The sequence below is a fragment of the Trichosurus vulpecula genome, chromosome 8, assembly GCF_011100635.1.
Source record: "Trichosurus vulpecula isolate mTriVul1 chromosome 8, mTriVul1.pri, whole genome shotgun sequence".
Lineage (NCBI taxonomy): Eukaryota > Metazoa > Chordata > Mammalia > Diprotodontia > Phalangeridae > Trichosurus > Trichosurus vulpecula.
Genome location: NC_050580.1, coordinates 149,555,534 through 149,575,173, shown reverse-complemented (window position 1 = coordinate 149,575,173; position 19,640 = coordinate 149,555,534). Strand labels below are relative to the sequence as shown.

At 44.0% G+C, this 19,640-nt stretch overlaps 2 protein-coding genes across 2 annotated transcripts in view; both read right to left on the bottom strand.

Moving 5' to 3' along the window:
* Positions 1-7,284, bottom strand: part of ANKDD1A (ankyrin repeat and death domain containing 1A) — a 49,710-nt gene extending 42,426 nt beyond the window's left edge. The window contains exons 1-2 of the mRNA XM_036735562.1: positions 7,251-7,284; positions 130-233 (exon numbers count right to left, since the gene is read on the bottom strand). Of these exons, the coding sequence (XP_036591457.1) occupies positions 130-233; positions 7,251-7,284 (138 nt within the window). The remainder of the gene's footprint in view (positions 1-129; positions 234-7,250) is intronic.
* Positions 7,285-7,342: 58 nt separating this feature from the next.
* The window catches only part of LOC118829642 (S100P-binding protein-like), a 41,338-nt gene continuing 29,040 nt past the window's right edge, over positions 7,343-19,640 (bottom strand). The window contains 1 exon segment of the mRNA XM_036736578.1: positions 7,343-7,665. Coding sequence (XP_036592473.1) covers positions 7,343-7,665 — 323 coding nt within the window.

The following is a 19,640-nucleotide window of genomic DNA, read 5'->3' as shown; positions in this document are numbered from 1 at the left end:
AGGTTAGTGAAAATAAAGATGTCATTTTTTCCCCATCTAAGTTCACAGATCCCCTGAAATCTATTCATGGGCCCTGCCCCCAATAGAGCCCAGAGAAGTTAATTGATCCTAGAGAGAAAAATGACTTACGTTGTTTTTGGCTCTGATATTGACCCCCATCTCAATCAATTCTTTCATCCTCCCAACATTGTTCCGTCTGGCTGCCTCATGGAACTGTCTCTCCAAAGGAAGCACTAAAGGAAGAAAGAAGGAAAGATGGAAGAGAGAGAAACAAAGGATAAGAAAGCATCTTTGAGTACACAACTGGTGAACATTGTAATGAAGGGCCTGGGGACCAAAGAAGTGAGCCAGCCCCATCTTTGGTTTTTGTCCCTCTAGCAGGCCCATAAGCGAGCTATCCAGACCAAGTCACTCACCAAAAAGCAGTCTTCGAATTTGAGAACCTAAGTATGTTATACTGGGTTATACCCATGATCTACTGAGCCTGGAATTCAGTCTCCAATGGGGGCTGGCTAGGAGAGAGGACTGATGAAAGTCTTCTGGGAGCCCCTGACTGTCACCTCTCAACATTAACTTCAACCCCAGTTTTTCTTAATGATCCATTATGGATACAAGGTCGGCCCTCAGCCAATTATAAAGGCAGCATCATTTGTCTTCAACAGTGCAGACCTCTCTGGTCTTCCCTGCTCCACCAAGACCCCTTTTCTCTCCCCTCTCCTCCTCACCATTCCATCAAACTGCTTTTAGGATAAAATCCAAAACCAATCACCCTGATAGATTTCAAAGAGGGGACAGCTGGGTGCTGAGGGAAGAGGGCTTACAGCTGCTGCAGTTCTACATCACCCTCCCCCCTCCAGCTGCACCCCCTAGGCTATTAGAGAGGGTTACTAATGAGAGTGGGGAGGGTTGTGGGAGAGGGAAGGGAGGAGGGGATGGAATGGAAGCAATAAAAGTGGCTAGTTATCATGAGAGTTAATATAATGGACGCCAGAGCCAAGATCCAGAAGAAGATTTTGACAGGCAACAAAGCTGGAATGAATGTAAAAGATTAAATTTAATAGAGATATACACAATAACTTCGACCATATAAATGAAAAGAACAACCACCAAAAAAATCAAAAGATAATGTTGCAAAGTTACAAGCATGGACCTAAAGGAGAGCTATGCAAAGATACTCCTATCCCACATCACATGTTTTCAGACTTTTTTGATGTATCGATTGGTTTTGCTGGTTTTTTGTCTCTTCTCTTCTCTTTTTTCCTTTAATTTTTTTTAGTTATATGGGTTGACTCTCTGGGATGGGGGAGACCTACTAGGAGAAAAAATGCCAAACATACTAATAAAAATTTCTTTTAAATATTTATCAAGGATAAGTGGAAAGTCTTGCACTTAGGTTTTTTAAAAAATCAACTTTACAAGTATAAAATGGAAGAAGTTTTGCCACAGAGCAACTCATCTGAAAAAGATATGGGGCTGTGGATGGACCTCTGAAGGCTCCATTGGAGCCAGTGGGGAGATAAGGCAGCCAAAGATGTTTAATGTGAATTTAGATTACAGTGAGAAAGGTATAATATGCAGGAGTATGGAGGTGACTGTCCCTCCCCCTCTACACTCAGCTCTTATTGGACCACTTGGGTATCCTGTTCCATTTTTGAATCCACACTTTTGTAATGATATTGACAGGCTGAAAGTTGTCTAAAGAAAGGCTGCGGGGATAGTGAAGAGCTTTGAGGTCCTGCCACAAGAGGGCTGATTGAAAGAACAACTGGGAACACTTCTCCTGGAAGAGAGAAGACATCGTAGCTCTCTTCAAGCATCTGAAGGGCTGGCACCTGGAAGAGGGATTCTTTACTCTGTTCTGTGTGTCACCAAAAGGGAGAAGTAAGAGAACGGGTGGAAATCGAAAAGTAGCAAATTTAGGCTTGACGTAAGGAAACCCTGCCTAACAATGAGAGTTTCCCAAATGGTGGGTTGCCCCTCACTAAAAATCTCCAAGCAAATGCTGTGGAGAGGGTGGAGAGGACTTTCTTGTTCAGAGATGGGTAAGGCTAGAGGGCCTCTGAAATTGTGATTTTCCAGAGAGAGTGGTTTGGTTTTTTCATTTGTCCTATTTCTCTCTTGACCCTTGTATCTAAACTCCTTGAAAAGGCCATCTACAATAGATATCTCTGCTTCATTTTCTCTCATTCTCTTAACCCCTTAAAATCCAACTTCCAACCTTATCATTTCATGAAACTGCTCTCTCCAAAGTTACTAGTGATCTCTTAGTTGCCAAATCCAAAGGCCTTTTCTCAATCGTCATTCTCTATGACTCTTCTGCAGTCTTTGACACTGTTGATCACTCTCTTCTCCTTGATAGTCTCTTCTCACTAGATTTTCAGGATACTACTCTCTTCCCTAGTTTCCCCCCTACCTCTCTGACTGTTCCTTCTTTTTTCTCCTTTGCTCCTCCATATCATGCCCTCTTACTACAGGTATCTGTCAGAGTTCTGTCCTGGCCCTCTTCTCTTCTCTATATTGCTTCACTCGGTGATCTCATTAGCTCTCAAGGATTTAATTACCATCTCCACACTGATGATTCTCAAATCTACCTTTCCTACCCCAATTTCTCTGCTGATCTCCGATCTTGAATCTCCAACTGCCTTTGAGACATCTCGAATTCTATGTCCAGTAGACACCTTAGACACAATATGTTCAAAACAGAACTCATTATTTTCCTCCCAAACCCTCCCCCACCTCCTACAATCCCCATTCCTGTAGAAGGTAACATCATCCTCCCAGTCCCCCCAGGCTTATGACCTAGGAGTTATCCTGAATTCCTCACTCTTCCCCTCACCCCCAATATCCAATAATCCTTCTTAATCTCTAATAAAGCCTTCTCTCTTTTAATTATTTCACAATTATCCTGTATATAGTTTGCTTTGTAGTTATTTGTTTGCAAGTTGTCCCCTTCCATTAAACTGTAAGCTCCCTGAAAGCAGAGACCTTTTGCCTCTTTTTGTATCCCTAGTACTTAGCACAGTGCCAGGCACATAGCAGGTGCTTAATAAATGTTTATTGAATTGAATAATTCTTGTGGAAGGGTGTTCACACTGAAGATCTCAGGACAATCTGAAGGTTCATTTGGGAGCTTTGGATAGGAATTCCCAGAGAGTTTGGAGAAACTTCCACTTAAGGAACACAGAAGATAACTCAAACTTAAAGCAGTTAATAGAGTGTAGGGAGTTGGTGCCAACCCCAGGGCTGCTCGGACCCTAGCACTTGGCCTGTTTCCTGGGTAAAACCAGACAGGCTTAGTAGGAGTTGGAACGGTAGGCGCCCGGAGGAAGGACTTCCGTCCCTAACAGCCCCACTCCTGCTCTCGTAGCCATCCTTTCTCATGCAGGCAGAGTCCATTCACCAGGGACTCACAAGTCCAGAAGGAGGAACCCAGCTAGCCACTACCTAATGTTCTTGAACCAGTGCCTAACACAACAATGCTTTGATACTTTACTTACTGGAACATCTTTGATACTTTACAAGGGCATCCTGACCCGTGCCTCACATAGCTCATACAGCTCTGATATCAGTTGGCTACATGCCTGAGCCTTCCCATGCCTCCGTAGATACTGTAGGACAGCACCCCCCTTTGTTCCCATACTCCTATGGAAACTACCTTACTACAGCCCTAGTTTTTCCCATACACTTGTAGGAATCATAGTTTACAACAATCCAGATTCTTCCTACCCGATATCGATCTTCCCATGCTGTCATCCCCTTACCCCTTGAACACCTGCTTCTGCTCACGTAGTGCAAAACCCTATAAAACTGGATAATGTCTCCCAATAAATCAGAGTTGCATCTTTCCTGACTCCCACCTCATCATTGCGTACTGAGATTGGGATCCTTGCTGGTCAGGGATCCCTAACAATAGAGGCCAGTTTGAGTGGGCACAGGGTGCTAATGAGGATCCCTGGAGAGCAAAAATAACATTTAGGGGATATAATGTCAAATCCTGAAAGATATAAGACATCTGATTAGCACAGCTCTGAGTTCTAATAGTATCCCTGTGGCAAAAGTCACTGGATGGATTGTACCCTTTTGTGAAGTCACACTAGGCCATCTTTTGCCTCAATTCGTACCTAACCTTTAATCACTGAATGGGTGTTGCCTCAGACAAACTAAGACCTGGGAAAGACCTTAGCTTAAAAAGGCCAGGGTCTCCCACTGCATCTGGGCACGTCATCAGTCCTCCTGACCTACGTCTTGCTGGACTGGAGTCCAATGACTGGAGGCAAGAGTGAGGGCTAACCCCGTCTCACTTAAATCCAATTCACTTGTAACTCAAGACATCACCCTCCTGATGTCTGTGGTCTTCTTAGAGAATGAAGGACAGACAACAATCATCACTAGGCATATATCCAAGGAAAAGACAGAGAAAAAAAGTCGTTAAAATATTTATAGCAATACTTTATAGTGGCAAAACTGGAAGGAAAGTGGGGACCCCCCCACAGGTGGGGAAATGGCTGAATAAATTCTGGTATAGTAATTAATCGTATAATATTGTACTTTAAGAAATGACAAATATGAAGAATTCAGAGAAACATGGGAAGACTTCTAAGAATTAACATAGAATGAAGCTGGTAGAATCAGGAAAAAATAAACAAAATTGTCCTCATGACCATAATGTAAAGGAAAACAATATTGAACAAACCCTACTTTGTTGTGTTACTGACTATGATCTCAACGGACTTAGAGTAAAACGTGCCTGCCATTTCTCAGCAGAGGTTGTGGACTATGGGTACTTGTTTTCAGATATCCACATGTTGATTTGATTTGTTTAATTGTATTTATGTTACAATAGAGGTAGGGAGTCATTTGGTACTAATCATGACATTTTTTAAAAAGAGCTTCAATAAAACTTTTTTTTTAATGAACTATCAGGACTTGAGGGTTTGAGTATGGGGGGGGGGGGGGAGGGTCCACATCACAGACTGAGAGATAACTCATTTTAATGTCTCTGTTAGATCAAGAAAGGCAACCCCTGAGTTGATCAAATATTTGTTGCAGCACTAATATCAGATTTTTGTGTAGCTTTTGCTGAATTTTTTTCTTCCTTTTAAAAATTCTTATAAGTGATCTCTTGGGAGTGGGGTGGGGAAGAGATACAGAAGGAAAACTAGGTGACATAAAAACAGAAGATATCAATAAACATCTATTAAAAAAATAATGGAGCAGGCAGTTGTAGACCTCTTCCCTTCACTAACAAGAAATTCCATTACTCCTGAGGGTAAATATTTGCTGGTCAGAGGCAGAATCATCCGGGTCTCTATAATCTTGATGTTTTATTACTACCAAACCCTCTGCCAAGTTGTGATGTTTATCTGTGGATGGGTGCAAGGTCCTGGACTCCACTGTGTATTCATGGGCAGATGGCTGATACACTTCAGATACAGCTAGAAAATGTTCTAGGCAACAGACCTACCTGCTAAGCAGCTGTTTTTCCCTAGAATGTACACTTTGCCTTCCAGATGTTCTATGAAAGCTTGTTGACTTGAAAAATTATTCACCTTAGTATGAATTTACAGAAACTGCAGGTGAGAAATGGGCCTTAAGAAGTCATTTGTAATAGCCTACCCAAAATAAGAATTAATTTATAATATGAGATCACAGATTTAGAGCTGGAAGGGACCTTAGAAGCCATAAAGTCCAACCCATGATTTTACAGATGAGTAAACTGAGGCATATCGACTTGCCCAGTGTCATATGTCCGATAAGTATTTGGTGTGGGATTTGATGCCAGGCCTTCCTGCCCCCAAGGCCAGTGACCTATCCCCCTACTACACTATACTGCCTCAAACTGCTTTCCTCCAGATCTTTAGCATCACTGAGAGTTGAGGTAGTAGAGAGGAAGGGGCTGACTTTGCAGTCCATGGAGGCTATTTTTGAACCTGGGGCACCTGGGGGAGACTTAGGTGCAGCACTACTAGGAACAGCTTTGGATGGCTAGCAGACAACAGGAAGGCACTGGCCACTGGAGATGCCAGGAAGGAAAGGGGCAAAAAAGGGGGAAGGGAATAGCCCCCAGACAAATTTTGCCTCCTTCATAATTTTGCCTGTGTGGGCTCTGCCCCCAAACCAGGAGAGGAGTAACTTCAGGGACAATGGTAGATATACTGGTCAGGGAAAGTCTTGCCATAATGCTGTGAATATTCCTGGTCTACCTGCCCCCTGGGTCACAGATCATGGATCCAGAGCTAGAAGGTCCCTTGGAGACCACCCAATCCACCCCCTTCATTTTCTGGCTTGACCAGGCTCATAGGAGCCATAGTGAAACCAGCCTTTTGTTTTTTTTTTTTTGTTTTTTTTTTTTTTTGCTGCTAGTCAGCCCTGTCTCAGCCAGTCAGGTGCCAACACGGATAGAGTAACTCTCAAAAGAACCCTGGGTTGGATGCTCTGGACAAAGAACTGGCAGACTCCAGTGGTGTGAAACAGACCAATCCGGATTCAGATCCTCCTCCAAAAATCTAGAGTACTGGGTATAATCCAAGTGATGGTGATTTTTAGGAACCAACCTTCCCATATACACTTTATCAGGTTCCTTTTGATCAATGCATTTGAGCCTGGGCAAACCGTTTGCCCTTTATGGGCCTCAGTTCACTAATCTGTAAAATGAAACGATTCTGCTGGTCAGATCCTTGCAGTTCCAATGTTGGGGATTCTATGACTTCGAAACTAAATTACCTCAGAGCTCAAATAGAAGTCCTCTGAGGTTTCTAAGAAAGATTCTCTTCCCACTCTTTCTATGCATTTGTGTGGGGAATCGTTCCCAGATCAGCTCAGGGCTGCTGGACTTGGCTCCCCACTTCCACTAAGCATCGAACACGGTCAGTTTGCACTAATAACTTGGAATGAGCCGGAAAAGGGTGTCTGGCTCTTTTGGACGACTGCAAATGCCTAAATCGGAATTATAAACCAAAATGGAGTGGAAGCCTCCCCCCTCCCCCAAGCGACTCCTCAACCCCACCGAGAACACAAGCTTGGCCAGGCACTTTCAGTCCGCCCACCTGTCTGTGCACCAAAGCGCGCAGTGGCCCAACACCACAGGGGACGCCTACAGCCCTGTGACCGACCGAGAGCCTCCCCAGACGCCCTCTGCACAGAGCCGCAACAGGAGGAGCCGCCCCTGGGGCAGATACCCCCTCCTTCGCAGAGGTAAGGAAGAAGACAGCACCCCAGAGGGGCAACGCGCCCCAAATGCACGGACTCACGGCAGTCATGTTCCAAGGCTGGCTGCTCCTCCATGCCCCTGGTGACGCTGCCGATGTCTGCCTCCACCGCCTCCGCTCCAGCCCCACTGTGCTCAGCTCCCTGGCCTAGCCAGCAGCGGGAGAGAAGAGGAGCCCGATGGACCGAAGGCGCACAGAAGCAGGCGGACCGAGCCCCAGCGGGGTACAATGGCGCGCGGCAACAGCCGGAGCTGGGCGTGCTCCCGTCGGGAACCCAGGAGGGGCAGCTTCACCAGTGCTGCGTACCGGGAGGGGCGGGGGCGCCTCGGCTGCCTTCGGGGTGGCGGGGGAGAATGGTAGGCGGACGATTGGAGATGGGAATGGGAAGGGTAGCGACGATAGGACCAACGACAGTGCTCCCTTACCTCCCCGCTCTGAATCCGGACCCTAGGGGAGCCTGCCCATGCATCCCCTGGAATGGAGCTTTACGCGTAACACGCCTTCAACCCTTGGAGCTCGCCGCGGTGCTCTGGGCCCCTCTTGGTCCTCCGGGTGGGCACTTCCCTTTGTTTCCTGCCTCATAAGTGACAGGTTTCCAAGCTCTCCTCACCTGTTGAATTCCAGCGCTTCCTTTAGTCGCCTAACTCAATCGCACCTTTCCCGGGCAGCCCTTTCTGATCTCCCAGGCCTCTCTTAGACCTCCTTGTTTCGCCTAATGCAGGCAACAAGTCAGGCTGTGAAATATGGTTGTCTGTGTTTGCGTCTTATCCCCTTAGTAGACTGTAAGCTCTGGAAGGGCAGGGACTGTGTTAAATAAACATTGCATCTTTCTGGAGCCAGGAAGATCTGGATTCAAATCCTGACTTCATCGCTTACCAACTGTGGGACGATGGGCAAGTCACTTAAATTCTGAGACGCAGGTTCCTCATTCATAATGTAGAGACATAATACCTATGGTACTGCTTCTCTTTGGGGCAGCTAGGTGACACAGTGTCGGACCTGGAGTCAGAAAGGCTCCTCTTCCTGAGTTCAAATCCGGCCTCAGACACTCCCTAGCTGTGTGACCCTGGGCAAGTCACTTCACCCTGCCTGCCTCAGTTTCCTTATCTGTCAAATGAGCTGGAGAAGGAAATGGCAAACCACTCCAGGATCTCCGCCAAGAAAACCCCAAATGGAGGCTTACCACAACTGAACCACAAAATACCTCTCTCCCATCAGGTTTTTGTAAGACTCAAAAGAAATAGTCTATAGAAAACTCTGGGGGCAGCTAGGTGGCGCAGTGAGGAGAGCACCGGCCCTGGAGTCAGGAGGACCTGAGTTCAAATGCGAGCTCAGACACTTGACACACTTACTAGCTGTGTGACCTTGGGCAAGTCACTTAACCCCAATTGCCCTGCCTTCCCCCCCCCCCACAAAAAAAGAAACTCTGACAAACCTCAAACTGCTACAGTATAGAAGTGTCAGTTACAACATTACCACCATCTTCCCTCAAACCTAGTGTAGTGTGCTGAACACAATAGGCCCGTGATTGTGAACATAACCTAACACCTTTACCCCACAGGAAAGCAAAATAGCACTTGGGATGTGGGGCAGAGTGACTGTACCAAACGAGACCACACACAGAGGAAATCCCGTCTGAAGGCCCCCCAGTTTTGAAAGTATTGAATCCTATTTTACAAGATATCTCAGAAAGAAGACAACACCAAGGGATAGGGATAAAAGACTGGGACATCGATTTTACTGGTATAAGAAACTCCCTGATAACAAATCTCCCTCCTCTGATGGAGGTCTGCACTTTCTCTGCAACTTCTGGTCTTGGAGAATTGCCTCAAGCACTGGGAGGTTAAGTAATTTGCTCAGGGTCACACAGTGTTTTCTAGGGGTAGGGCTTGAACCCAGGTCATTGTCAGGGTGGCTCTGATGCTGCCTTTCTATTTTTAAAAAAATGGGAAAAATCATATAGGATACTGGATGACCTGCTAGCTCTAAATATACAATCTTCCCTGGCGGAACGGGCAGATGAGAACAGTTTGTTCCAATGGCCATTGAGACGGCTCAAGCAGGTACTGCGGAGTACTTAGAATATGGCATTGAATATGCCAAGGTCATCCACTGTATCCTGAGCCATCGCCAGTCATCTGGACTTTTGTCCTGCCACTGGACACAGATGACTCTGGAAGAGAGTGAGGCTGATGACTTTGCACAACTCTGCCACACTTCAATACAATTTATGCGTAAGTCACATAACCTTTTTACCTACTTCAAAGTCCTATGGCAACAGGCAAGTGATGAAGCAGCAGATTCAGATACACTGGGAACTGTAGTCACAGCCCTGTACACAGGCGGCCCAGGCCACAGGGTCATCTTGTTACTGGACTAAAGCAGCAGTGGAATTCAGCAGCCCCCTAAGTGTCTGAGCAACCTTTATAAGGACCACACTGCTCACTTTCTAGTGTGAGGAAGGGGCTAGAAAAGGTGCTCTAAAAATTGTCTGCTTCACCCAGCCCTGGCCTGTTTGCCTTGGCAGGTGGGAGTCCTGTTCTGCAGTCAAAACAAAAAAATGTACAAAAACGTTTGCGAAGATGGTTCTACTCACATAGGTACACGGAATGTGCGCTCTCTTATGGACAACACAAAATCCAGTGGATTTGAAAGCAGAACAACATTCATTGCAAGAGAACTCAGCAGGTATCATATCCATATTGCAGCCATGAGTGAAACAAGACTGGCAAATAAAGGCCAGCTTACTAGAGCCAGAGCTGGATACACGTTTTTCTGGAGTGGCTGAAGTGAAGGCGAGTGCCGAGAAGCTGGTGTAGGTTTTACAATCACAATTATTCTAGTCAATAAGCTTGTATGCCTCCCAAAAGGAGTGAGTGATAGACACATGACACGTGGAGGAAAGAGCCACACTACCATCATCAGTGTGCATGCTCCCACCAGGATGAGCCCAGATGAGGTTAAAGAAAAATTTCATGAGGACCTAGAGATCCTCATCATCAATGTGCTAAATGAAGACAAACTTATAATTCTGGGTGACTTTAATGCCACAGTAGGCACAGACTATCAGAGCAAGAAGAAAGGTAGTTGGAAACAGCAGCAGCAATGGTCACTTACTATTGAAGACTTGTGGTCTCATGACCTCTTCATCACCAACGCTGTCTTTCGTTTACCTAAATGCAATAAAACTTTATGGATGTACCTTTGCAGCAAACATTGGTACTTAATAAACTATGTTTTTATGAGAAGAGACAGACAGAATGTGAGAGGAGCAAAGGCAATGTGTGACCACAGAGTGCTGAACTGACCGTAGACTTATCTTCTCCAAGCTAAATATTTGCATTCAACAAAAGCAGTGGCCCCAAGGCAAGACGACTACCAGAAAACAAAATGGCAACATATTAGAATGTTTCTCTGACTGTGAACAGTTGTTGCTAACTTGGAGGGAAAGCTGAGCCAGCACAAGGTTGGCAGTCCTGGAGCAGAAAAGGAGTAGGCAGCTTTTAGAGATTTGGTGTACAGCACCTTGTATTGACGATCAAAATGGGCTCTTAGCACTTAATTCAACCAAGTGCTCTTGAAGAGTTTAGCCTTTATTTCCTTGATTAAATTAGGAGTCCTTGGTGACCTCCTTGCCTCAGGGGAGGGCCTAGTTTACATGGATTTGAGTGACATGTTTGTGACATCAGAGGCTTTTAGACCACGTGGGTTTAAGTCACATTTTTGTGACGATTTTAGGTCACGTGGGTGAGCCGTATGTGTGACTCACCCATGACCGTGAAAAAGGTATAAAACCAGGGGTTGGCTTTCTCTTTTTCCGGAGCTCTGACCCACAGCAGTGGTGGCATGAGTGACTCTGGGCCAGCCATTGTTATGAGCTCCCCAGCTGAACTCAGATGTTGGTGTATCAATAATCTAGCTAGCAGCTGCTGTGAGGATGTGTAAAATCAACAACAACCACCTCACAGAACGCTGCAAAAGCCCAGGTTCTTTTGATCTGCTTTACTAAGGAAAGCAACGTTAAGGGGTTAGCAATTTTATTTTAATCCAGCATACAGACATCATTCACTTAGTTCAGGGGAAAAATCCAGCACCCTGAACTTAAGAGCAAACGCAAATACAAACATACATTAGAAACAGACCAAATCACAATTCATAGTTACCAAAAAGCATCAACCTCTGAGTTAACGAGCCAGGGAGCTCGACAATGGCTGGCCCAGAGTCATGCGCCACTCCTCCCGTGGCTCAGAGCTCTGAGAAAGAGAATGTCAACCCCTGGTTTTATATCATTTTCAGGGTCAAGGGTGAGTCACACATGCAACTCACCCATGTGACCTAAAATCGTCACAAAGAGGCGACTTAAACCCACACAGTCTAAAAGCCTCTGATGTCCCAAACATACCACTCAAACCCATGTAAACTAGGCCCTCCCCTGAGGCAAGGAGGTCACCAAGGACTCCCAATCTAATCAAGGAAACAAAGGCCAAACTCTTCAAGGGCACTTGGTTGAACTGAGTGCTAAGAGCCCATTTTGATTGCCAACACAGTTGGTTAACTATGAATTTTATTTGGTCTGTTTATAAATGTATGTTTGTAATTTGTTTGTATTTGCTCTGAAGTTCAGGGTGTTGGCTTTTTCCCCTGAACTAAGTGAATGATATTTGTATGCTGGATTAAAGTAAGATTGTTAACCCCTTAATATTGCTTTCCTTAGTAAAGCAGATCAAAAGAACCGGGGCTTGCAGCGTTCTGTGAGCTGGTTGTTGTTGATTTTATGCCCCCACAGCAGCTGCTAGCCAGATTGTTGCAACATACCTCATTTACTTATCTGGGCCAAAACACTCACAAACATCAAGATTGGTCTGACAAAAATGATGGGGAAATTCAGAAGCTGCTAGATGAAAAATGAGAACTCCATAGGGTTTACCAGCAGGATAGTTCCTCTGCCTCTGAGAAGGCAGAATTCAACTCCACCAAAAGTAAAGTACAAGCAAAAGTTAGAGAGATACAGGATTCTTGGCTCGATAAAAAGGTAGATGAGATTCGGCTTTATGCTTATAGCAACGATCCAAAGCACTTTCATGATGCCCTGAAGGCTGTTTATGGGCCAAAGACCAATGGTGCAGCTCAACTACTCAGTGCTGATAGAGCCACGTTAATTAATGATAAGGACATGATCCTGGAGAGATGGGCCGAAAACCCCACAGCGTTCTCAACTGACTGTCATCAACCAATGCTGAAGCCATTGAAGAATACCTCAAGTTGAAGTCAATTCCTGACTAGCCAAACTTCCAACTGAAGAAGAGGTTTTCAATGCCATGAGGCTCCTTTTGTGTGGCAAATTACCTGGTGCTGGTTCTATTCCAGCTGAGATTTACAAGGCAGGAGGTCCATTGTTCATACAAAAGCTGACAGAAATTTTCTGGGTTATATGGCAAGAGGAGGTTATTCCCTAGGAGTTCAAGGATGCCTCTGTTGTCCATCTCTTTAAAGGAAAGGGAAATAAGTTGTCCTGTGACAATTCCAGGAGTGGGTGGTGGGTGCCTGAGTGCTCCTTAATAGGCTGATCCTTCACCTGGAAGTTGGTCATCTACCTGAGAGCCAGTGTGGCTTCAGAAAGGGCTGAGGAATGCTCTGTATGGTCTATGCTGCTCGACAAGTCCAAGAGAAATGCCAGGAGCAGAACAGAGGTCTGTACACCACATTTGTCGATCTAATGAAGGTCTTTGACACTGTCAATTGTGGAAAATTACGGACTTGTGGAAAATTATGGTGAAATTTGGGTGCCCGGAAAAGTTCATCAGTATTATACGTCAATTTCGTGGCATGCTTGCATGGGTTCTGGATAATGGACAAGGCTCTCATGATTTCCCAGTCAAATGGAGTGAAGCAGGGATGTGGGCTTGCTCCCGGGTGTTTTAGCATGATGTTTTCCTCGATGTTGTCAGACTCCTTTCATGAGGATGAAAATGGCATCAAAATCAGCTACTGCATGACGGAAAATCATTTAACTTGAAAAGGCCACAAACCAAGACTAAATTGGTGGGAGAGTCGACTTTTTGTTCACAGATGACTGTGCACTCAATGCAGCCACTGAGGCTGAGATGCAACACAGTAGAGATTGATTCTTTGTTGCCTGTGCTGATTTTGGCCCAACAATTAACACCAAGAAGGCAGATGTTCTCCATCACCCAGTCCCACACCATCCATATGTGGTGGTACTACCAGTTAGAGCAAATGATGGTATTTTGAATGCTGTGGATAAGGTCACTTATCTTGGCAGTATACTATCCAGGAATGTGCACATAGATGATGAGGTTGACACACTTATTGCCAGAACTAGTTCAATGTTTGGGAGACTCCAAAGGAAAGTGTGGAAGAGAAGAGGTGTTGGGCTGCTTACCAAACCAAAGGTCTAAAGAGTCATTGTGCTGACCTCATTGTTGCATGCCTGTGAAACCTGGACAGTACATCTGTGGCATTCCAGGAAAGTGAATTGCTTCCATCTAAATTGTCTTAGGAAGACTCTGAAGATCACCTGGCAAGATAAGGTACCAGACACTAAGGTCCTTTCTCAAGCTAAACCACCAAGAATTCAAATTCTACCGCAGAGGGCCCAATTCCAATGGACTGGCCATGTTGTTCAAATGTCAAACATACATTTGGCTAAAAGACTATTTCACAGAGAACTCACACAAAGCAAGTACTTACATAGAGGTCAGAAGAAGCGACACAAGGACACTCTTGAGATCTCTCTGAAGAACTTTGCAATCAATTGGGAGACATGGGAGACACTGGCACAGGACTACCCATCATGGCATGCCCCCATCAAAGAAGGTGCTGTGCTCTATGAACAAAGCAGAATTGTAGTAGCTCAAAAGAAATGTGAGATGCACAAATTTAGAGATATTTCCCTTCCAAATGTCCACATGGACTATTTGTGCTCAACCTGTGATAGAACCTTCCAAGCTTGTATTGGTCTGATCAGCCACAGTCAGACACACTGTACCTTGACCCTGACATGGTGATGTCGTTTTGGTCCTCTTCAAACACAAAGGACAACAGCCAATGTACCTGTTCTCACACCTCCTCCAGCACTTTCCATCTTCCTTTTGTGTCGTCTTAGCCAATCTGATGGGCGTGAGGTGGTACCTCAGAGTTGTTGTAATTTTCGTTTTTCTATTTATTAGTGATTTGGGCATTTTTTCAAATGACTAGTGATAGCTTTGATTTCTTCCTCTGAAAACTAGCTATTCAAATCCTTTGACCATTTATCAACTGGAGAATGGCTCTTATTTTTATAAATTACACTCAGTTCCCTATATATTTTAGAAATGCGACCTTTATCAGAAAAATTTACCTCAAAGATTTTTTCCCTCAGATTCCTGCTTTTCTCCTAATTTTTGCTGCTTTGAGGTTTTTTTCTGTGTATGTGTGTAATCCATTACTTCCTCCCCACTTTTTGTTCTGTAATACGTATTTTCCTTTTTTTTTACCAACATGATTATATGAAGTTCAATAAAAGAAAATTTTTACTGACTGTATTTCTTTTCTTGCCATTGTTATTTGTTCCATTTTATAATTATTACTGAGAATAAATTTTCCCTATTGAAAAGGTATTAAAAATTATCTACTTGGGGTGTCAAATATGCTAGGTACAGCAAACACAAAGGGCATGAAGAAGAAGAAAGGGAAATAAAACTTGAAAGTAGGTTGGAATCATAGTGTAAAGAGCCTTAAATGCCAGGCTAAGTTTAGATTTTATTCTATAGTCAATAGAAAGCTGCTGAAGGTTTTTAAGAAGGGGAATGATGAGCTCCAGGCTGGGCATGAGGGAAATTATTTGGCAACAGCGTAAGGAATGGAATAGAGAGGGAGAGAGGCTGAGAGTAGAAAGGTAAAGGCATAGGGGGCATCCATATTGATTTTGCAGGTGACACAAAGCTAGGGACAAGAGTTAACACACAGGATAATGGGATCTCTCCTTTAAAATATGATGACTTTTCTTTTTAATTTAATTTAATTTTTGTTACATTTCAAGTTCTGAACAATCTCCCTCCCTCCCCACCCCTCACTAGAGAAGGCCACCATTTGATACATATACGTGTATATGTGTGTACATGTATGTTTATGTATATGTATATATACACATATATACATACTTTTCTATTTGTATCTCCAGAGCTGAACAAAATGCTTTGCACTTAGTATATGCATAATAAGTTCTTATTCATTATTCATTTATTCATAGAATCAGGATCCAGAAATAAGAATAACATTTGTTGCTTTGTAAGCTTTAAAATGCTACGTAAATGCCAGCTGTTGAATGCCTGTGAAACCTGAACAGTACACCTGTGGCATTCCAGGAAAGTGAATTGCTTCTGTCTGAATTGTCTTAGGAAGATTCTGAAGGTTATTTTTATTATTATTATTTGCTTAGAAAACAGGGCTCTATCTAATAAGATGAAATTTAACAGAGATAAGTGTCAAGTTTTACATTTGGGTTCAAGAAATCAATTTCACAAGTACAATGCAGGCAGGCAGAGTAAAACAGCACTTTGTCTAAAAACTGATCTGGGAATTTGAGTGGATTTCCAAAGTATGATATGGCTGTCAAAAAAGCGAATGCAGCCTTGGGCTACATTCAGAGGACATAGACTTGAGCGATAGGGAGATGATGATCCTGCTTATGCCCTACCCTGTCAGACCATAGCTGGATCTTTGTATATAGTTCTGAGAACTCCTTTTTTAAAGGGAGAAATAATTATAAAAATAATGCTGGAGAACATCTAACTAAAGGCAACCAGAACCATGAATGGTATACAGGCCATATGAGGATCAAGAGAAGGAACCAAGAATATTTAGCCTAGAAGAAAAAAGGTTCAGGAGGGGCAGGATACCTGTCTTCTACTACTTTCATAGATTTAGGAATGGAATAGCCATCAAGTCCAACCCCTAAAAAAACTAGGGCACAGAGTGGTTAAGTGACTCGCCTGGGGTCACACAGCTAGTAAGTGTGTGTGTGTGTGTGTGTGTGTGTGTGTGTGTGCACGCGTGAAGCCAGGTCTTCTATTTAAAAAACCGTCAGATAGCTGATTCCAGAGGACAAATGATGAAACATGCCTCCCAACTCCTAACAAAGACGTGCCGGGCTCAAGATACAAAATGAAACATACATTTTTGGACACAGACAATTCAGGGAATATGTTTTGACTATATAGATTTGTTACCAGGGTTTTTATTTTATTTTCCCAATTTGTTGGGGGAGAGGAGAAAATAAATGCCTGTTGATCAAAAAAAAATTATTTTTGATTGTCAGTTAGAAAAAGGATTACACTTGCTCTGTTTGGCCCTGAAAGGTAGAAGAAGGAGCAATGGATAGTAGAACAGAAGAGTCAAATTTAGTCTCAATGTCAGGAAAAATTTCCCAGCAGAAGAATCAAAAGAGGAGCATAGGTGGCCCTGGGAGACAAGAGGTTTCCTCTCACTGGAGGCCTTCAAGCTCTGTCTGGATGGGCTTCTGTTGGTTATATTATTGAGAGGAATCTTATTCAAGATTACTAGGCAGGCTCTGAGGTCCTTTGATTCTGGGATTCCCTACTTCACCACATACTGGCATGTTCTGGGGGATTCCAGCAAGAGTCCGGGCAAAGATCCCTGTGAGCCAACCTTGGCGCCACCTCATGGACCTCTGGAGTAACTACATGCTGTCAGGGCCAAGTCTGACAGGGTATATAGACCATTTACACCATCTCACAAGTGTCATTCTTAAATCTCCCTCTTAAATCCCTTTAGTCCAAGCCTTGATCTTTGATTTTCACTTCCTTCAGCCCAGTTTCCTTTGGGTTTTTGGCAGAGAATGTGCCAATTGATCCAATACCATGTTTCCACAGCAGTGGCTATCTGTGAGCTACTTGCCTGAGGTACTGAGGAAGGGTCTTTTCCCCCCCTTTCATCTTCTGACCTTCCCCAGTATCAGTGCAGATTGACCTTGGAGGTGAGATGAGCATGATCCAGGACAAAATCAGAGAACATCTTCCCCTGATCTCTCTCTCTCTCTCTCTCTCTCTCTCTCTCTCTCTCTCTCTCTTTCTCCCCCCTCTCCCTGCCTCCTCCTCTCCCTCCCTCCCATCCTTTTTTCCCCACCCCCAACCCCCTCCCATCTTTCTCTCTCTCTCTCTCAGACACACACACACATACACACACACACACACACACACACAGATGAAATCAAATCAGAGTGACTTTTGGCAAGAAGTCTCTTCCTACTACTAAGTGATTAGTTAGGGTCCTGCTCTTTGGCCTTTTCTGCTGTGGGGCAGTCCCAATAGAGCCTGTTGTCTTAGCTACAAGGAAACATTTAAGTCCCAGAGGACAAACCAATGACCTAGAGCTCAGAGCTCCAGACACACAGCCAGCAACCCAGTGGTGCTGATGGCTGTTGTCCTTCCTGTGATTTATCTTCATCAGTCAGACAGTGCAGGACCTGAGGTCAGCCTCCAAGCATCACAAATCAGGGGAAATATGGTTTACAACAGGGAGGTATCGGTGGCAGCAACAACAACTAACATTGGTAGCTTAAAACTTCACCAAGTTTTTGGAGACATCCTGTTTAGTGCTTTAAGGTTAACAGTGAGTGGTGGTGATGGTGGTGGTGTTTTTACTTTCTGCATGTGTGACCTAGGATAGAACTCACTTAACCTCTTTGGGCCTCAGTTTCTTCATCTGTAAAGTGAAAGCTTTGGACTAGCTGGTCCTGAGGCTCTTCCTATCTCTAGATCTCTAATCTTTTGGTTTCATTCAAACCTCATAACAACCCTGTAAGGTATTAGAGATTTTTTTTTTTTTTTGCATTTTACTGTTGAAGAAAGGGAGAACAAGGCAGGTTAACTGACTTCTCCAGGATGGCACAAATAGTAAATGTCTGTGGGCCTGGATCAGGAAAGCCTGAGTTAAAATGTGGCCTCAGACACTTACTAGCTGTGTGACCCTGGGCAATTCTGAGGTTAACTTCATCTGTCTCACTTTCCTCAACTGTGAAATGGGGAGAATAATAGGCATCTACAAACTAGGGTTGTTAGGATAAAATTTGTAAAGAGCTTAGCACAATGCCTAGCACACAGTAGGCACTTAACAAAGTGTATTCCCCCATATTGATTGCCATCAAAATTCAATTTGGAATGCCCTGCTCCTCTAACCATCATTCAAAGCTCAGCTCATCACAGCAAAGTGGGAATTGGTTTTGCTTCACTACGTTACCAGGATTTTGTTTTCCTTCTATTCTTCCCATGGGGGTTGGAGGTTATTGTTATGTATTACTTCTGGAGGAAGAGAACATTGATTCTTATTCATTGAAAAAAATAAATTTAATTTTAAAAATGTAAAGTTCAGTTCAAACTCTACCTCTTTTCCCTGACCAGTTCAACCTACAAATGACTATGAATGAAACACACTGGTTTGAGTCCCAACATAGCCAAGTCACATAAACTCTTTGGATTCTATTATCTATGCACTTAATTCTCAGATCTATGTGTCCAGCCTCAACCTCTCTCCTGCTCTCCATCTTGAATCTACAGCTGTCTATTGGACATCCTGAACGTAGTGTCTCATGGACATCTTAAACTCAACAGGTCTAAAACAGAACTCATTCTTTTGGTCCTTAAACCCTCTCCTCTTCCTAACTTCCCCATCTCTCTCAAGAGTACCACTATCTTCCCAATCATCCAGGCTTGTAACCTAGGTGTCTTCCTCAACTTCTCCCTATCCATCACCTCCCGTGTCTAATCTGTTGCCAAGTCCTGTCGATTCTACGTTCATAACATCTCTTAACCATGACTCCTTCTCTCCTCGGACGCTGCGACTACCCTAGCACAGGCTGTCTTGGATCTTTGCGGTGGCTTTCAGGTTGGTCTCCCTGTCTCAAGTCTCTCCCCACTCCATCCATCTGTCAAATTGATCATCCTTAAACAAAAATCTGACCATATCACCTTCCCCCTCCTAAATTCAATCAACTCTAATGTTTCCCTGTTACCCCAGGATCAAATATAAAGTTCTCTGTTTGGTTTTTAAAACTCTTCTTAACCTGGCCCCTCCTACCTTTCCAGGCTTCTTAAACCTTACATCTCTTCCCACCTGTTACCTTCCATAACTCTGAGATTCAGTGGCACTGGCCTCTTTGCTCTTCCTTGAATAAGATACTCCATCACCTAACTCCAATTATTTTCACTAGCTATCCCCATGCCTTTGAATATTTTCCCTCTTCATCTCTGCCTTCTGGCTTCCATCAAGGCTCAGCGAAAGGCCAAGCTTCTGCATGAAGCCTTTCCCAGTCCTCCTTAATCTTAGAGCCTTCCCTTGGTTAATTATCTTTCATTTATCCTGTGTATGTCTTGTTTGCACATTTTGTTGTTGTCCGGTCATTTCAGTTGTATC